General features: G+C 43.8%; 1 protein-coding gene across 1 annotated transcript; it reads right to left on the bottom strand.

Annotated features, from left to right (window-relative positions):
• Positions 1-1245: 1245 nt before the first annotated feature.
• LOC120925103 (proteinase-activated receptor 1-like) lies at positions 1246-2611 on the bottom strand. Its single transcript, XM_040335977.1, has one exon. The coding sequence runs from the start codon at positions 2598-2600 to the stop codon at positions 1524-1526; it is 1077 nt and encodes a 358-aa protein (XP_040191911.1). The 5' UTR covers positions 2601-2611; the 3' UTR covers positions 1246-1523.
• Positions 2612-4876: the final 2265 nt, after the last annotated feature.

Below are 4876 nucleotides of genomic sequence, written 5' to 3'. Positions count from 1 at the left end.
GCCCCACACTGTATAGAGAGGAGATCCTGTTTGTTTAGTTTAGCGCCGGACGGCAAGGATTTAATTTACTGTTTTGTTTATTTTAATCTGCAAACCGTTTATAAATAAAATCTGGCATCCGCTAGACTTAAAAGAAAGTGCCTGCTTACAGACTATGATTTCAGAAAAGGTGATCCCCACGAGCTAATCCCTCACAATATATATGTAGATAGTGTCTCCAATAATATAAATATTAACTTAAAAGAGTTGAACTCAAAAGGTGAGACACCTGGTAGTTGAAAGTGATATTACTTGAGGATCTCAAAGTCCAGAGAACAGTTAATCATTAAGTTGTCAACCAATAGAAACCAGACACTTTTTGGCAGTCACTCCCATATCTGCAACCAACCTATGAGATAAGGACACATACCGGTTGGGCAGAACTTAGTATAAACTTTATAGTCTTATTGTCCGGAGGGGTACTTAAGTGAAGGAAAATGAGATGAAAAGGACGATCAATCAATGAAGAAGGGAGAGACCCATGGAGGGATGACTCAGGACTGACTCCCACAGGGAGGGGGCACACTGGCACACTTGCATAATGCATGAAGACATATTTTTACACCCGTGAAGATCCATATAGAAAGCCACGGCAGCCATTTTAACTGGTCACTTGTAAGTAGGAAATAGCCATTTTGGAATGGGTTATTATGTCATTTTTGATTTTATCTTGAATCTATTGTTGTTTTCTAAAATATTGAAGTATTGAATTTTTGCAATTATGATTTATCCTTATTAATCAATAACTGGTAGATTTTTCTCTAAGGAGTATATTTTTCCTTTTGCATAGTTCCAATTTTAGTGACAAAACAAACGTCCAATGTATTTCACATTGTTAACCACTTACTTACCTGCAGTATAGTAACGGTTGGACGTGTGAAATAGACGTTCTGTTTCATTGTCATTTACACAAGTTTATTGAACCACATTGAGAATATATCATGACACAAATGTCAAATGTACTGCATGCCCAATTTGGGGGTATTTTTATTGATTTTCAAGTCGTTCATGTAATGCAATTTGTATTTTAATTTCATGTAAATATTCATATTTTTGTCTACCAAAAAATGTAGCTATTTTGTATGATCATACGTCTCCGTGAATAAGTTTCATATTATAGACTGTCATATAGATTGACTTGTATTCAAAAATATCTTCATTAAAAATAATTCATAATAAATACTGTGCAGGAAAAATGACCTTAAAAAAGCACAACACTAGGAGTCTCTAAGAATGTAGAATGGTGGCAGTGACAAGGAGTTTCTAGCAACACCTCCCAACAACCTTCTAACAAGACCAAGATCATTTCTAACAAGATCTTTCTGCACAGTAATTTCCAGCCAGTGAGCCTGTTATATAAAGGACCCAACATCGGCATATACTGTAAGCACTTAATACTCTCATATAACGATTAGTAAAGCAGATATGAATTATTTTTCTTTATAAAAGGGGATCACTTTCTGGAAATGTTTGGCCTCCTCCAGTTATATAAACCGGGAAGTTTCAGAAGGTTTGCTGGGAGTTTTCTGTATCTGGTCTTTGTGGAGGAGGACCCTCTGATGGCCTACTGGTGGTGTCTGTCCTCTCTTACATCCCAGCAGGCTGTAGACGTGTCTCTGCCACTCTGAGGATGCATAGTAATAGATCAGAGGATCCAGACAACAACTGACACTGCTCACACTGACACTGATGATGTAGACGATGTACAGGAAGTTATTACCTTCGTTATAGACCTGCAGGAAATGCATGAACCAAATAACATTGGCTGGGCCAAAGCAGAGGACAAACTCACACAACACCACCACAGACAGGAGGACGGCTCGGGATCTCTTCTGGGCGCCCTTCATGCTCGGAGCTCTGAGACTGCGGACAATTCCAATGTAACAGAAGATTGTAATAATTAAAGGTAAGAAATATAAAAGTGCGATACAAATGGGGAAAATGTAGTAAACATGAAACCTTTCAACCAATTCGGCATCCTGAACATCAGTACAGATTGTGATCTTCAGGTCGGGAAATGGTCGGGTTTGTTGTGCTATGAGAATCGGCACGATGCTGACCATCGATATCACCCAGTTGAAGCAACACACCAGCCAGGCTCTTCTCACTGTGCGCCAGGGAAGGGACTGGACCGGGTAGACCAGAGCCAGGAACCGGTCCACACTGATACCTGTCATCAGCAGGATGGATCCACGCATGTTACTTAAATACATGGCAGTGACTAATCGGCACATCCCTTCCCCCATCAGCCAGTTATTTCCTGAGAATCTGTACACGATGTGGAAAGGAAGAATACAAACAAAGAGAACATCGGCAGCGGCTAGGTTAAGCAGGTACACCACTGCTGGCTTCTTCACCTTCACCTTCACCAAGAACACGATGATCGCCATTATATTGAGAGGAAGAGACAGGAGGAGAACCACGGTGTAGATGGAGGGAACAAGCTTCGTCACCAACCAGCTGTTCATATACTCTTTAAATTCTTGTAAAAACGTTTTGTGTAGTATGTGGACCTCGATTTGTTGGGTTGAGGTCACCGTAGTTTCATTACCTGAAAACATCAAAATATGAGGTGAAGTCATTGTATGAGAAATATTGTGCAGCATTTTTCATATTACGCCAAACAGAAGGACAGCTGGTGATCTCTTGTGTGTCTCCTTAATGTTGGGTGTCCTGAGATCTGCTGATGATTCCAATGTGAGAGGAAGGACACAGCAGATCTCTGGGTATATGCTTCAGCTCTAGTAGGTGAGACACTAGGCTAACCAAAAGACACAGCAGATCTCTGTGTATATGGTTGAGCTCTAGTAGGTTGGACACTATGGAGGTAGCCTCTTCATATGCAGTCAACTGCGACAGGTCAGTCTTGCTGGCTGAGAGGAGACGTGGGACTACAATTGTATCATATTCACTTTCTCGTGCAGAAATGTCATGTTATACGTGTTTTCCTGCTGTTTTATTAAATCCTGTTGATGCTGGAACTGATCTCTGAACTTGTCTCCAGCAGCCATCTTTGCGAAGCTTCATGTTCTCATTGAAGAAGTTCTCTCGAGATTTTGCTCACCATTTTTTGTTAGAACTGATATAAAAACAGAGCCAAGCCACCATTTTAGGGTTGTGTGGAATTAGTGAGGGAAAGATACACATCTTGTGAGGGAAAGCCAGGCCTTACACAGGGAGAGTATTCCAGCCAGGGACAGAACAGGGATCCTCATTAGTCCTGCCTATCAGAACTGCCGCTGTTCTTGTGATAGAAGATTGTAACGGGAGGGCCCGTGGGACCCAGAAGCTCTTACAAAGAATGAGCCAGGAAATAATGTACAGGGGCAGAAAAATTGGGCCTTAGCCACTGGTGGCGGTGCCCAGAACCAACAATGTTCTTACAAGCTATCAGCAAGATCATTGAGGAGGAAACGAATATTCACTCAGCATAACAGGATAGTCACTCAGCATCAGCATAGGCAGTCTTGAAGGGATCTGACATTTCAAAAGAAATTAATCAGTTACATCAGCATCAGGTGCTTGGTAGCTGGTGTTGATCCAAGCCTGATTCATTTTTATGAAGGTCAGACGATCGGCCGAGTCGGTGGAGAGGCGCACCCTGTGATCGGTCACAAAGCCTCCAGCAGCACTGAATGTGCGTTCTGAAAGAACGCTGGATGCAGGACAAGCCAGTAGCTCAATTGCGTACTGTGCAAGCTCTGGCCAGTGATCCATCCTCAAGACCCAGTTAGCCAGAGGATTTTCGGTGGGAAAGGTGTCCAAGTCGGATCTTGCCCCTAGGTATTCCCGCACCATGTAAAACAGACGCTGGCGATGGTTGCTGGAACCGGTCATACCTTGGGGCTGCGGACTAAAAAATTGTCTGAACGCATCGGTCAGACGGCCACCTTCTCCACTGCTCCATCTGTGACTCACCGAAGCCTCAGCAACGCATTGCACAGACTATTCTGCAAGGCCTCCCGAAGATGTTTCATCTTCTGCTCCCTCTGCACCGGCAAGATAAGCTCCGCAACCTTACTCTTGTAACGTGGATCAAGGAGAGTTGCCAGCCAGTAATGATCCCTCTCCTTGATACCACGAATACGAGGATCCTTACGCATGCTTTGCAGGATCAGGGAGGCCATGAAGCGTAGGTTTGCTGAGGCATTCGGTGTGGAGTACTCTGGGATACTGAGGACGACATGATCCTCAGCCTCCTCATCCCAGCCACGTACAAGTCCATGGGTTCCTTGGGACTGTAAAGCCTTGTACACATGATCAGTCCATCCGATGAGAACGGTCTGAAGGACCGTTGTCATAGGTTATCCGATGAAGCTGACTGATGGTCCGTCACGCCTACACACCATAAGTTAAATAACCGATCGCGTCAGAACGCGGTGACGTAAAACACAACGACATGCTGAAAAAAACTAAGTTAAATGCTTCCAAGCTTGCATCAACTTGATTCTGAGCATGCGTGGTGTAGCAGAGCGTCCCAGAGAGAGCCTGGGAAAGTCCTGTTCGGGGTTTATACCTCTCCCAGGCTCCTCTCTTATACATTCAGGGAGCTCTGATCCAGTCCAGGTGTTCCTCTCTCCCAGGTCCATTTAAGCTCACCTGAGCAGAACAGCCGTTGGTCTGTCCTGGGAAACACAGTTGCTACTGAGCTGTGAGAGAGCAAGGAGGTTGGTAAAAACTCTTATACCTTTGTGTGGAAGCTGACAAGCTGGAGGCTTGCTCAGCCTGGTAGTGAGGGCCTAGATATTGTATAGTTAGAGCCAAGACGTGGCTAGGTTTTTGTTTGATTACTTTTGTTTTGTTTCTTCTCTGCACACTGTACAGCACCTGTAAATAG

Source organism: Rana temporaria, chromosome 1 (genome assembly GCF_905171775.1).
Source record: "Rana temporaria chromosome 1, aRanTem1.1, whole genome shotgun sequence".
NCBI lineage: Eukaryota > Metazoa > Chordata > Amphibia > Anura > Ranidae > Rana > Rana temporaria.
Note: the sequence above shows the minus strand (reverse complement) of the source record. Positions and strands in the feature narration are given on the sequence as shown.

Bases quoted from the DNA above. Each gene is read 5' to 3' on its own strand.
- LOC120925103 (XM_040335977.1), bottom strand. From the start codon at position 2,600: ATGTTTTCAGGTAATGAAACTACGGTGACCTCAACCCAACAAATCGAG.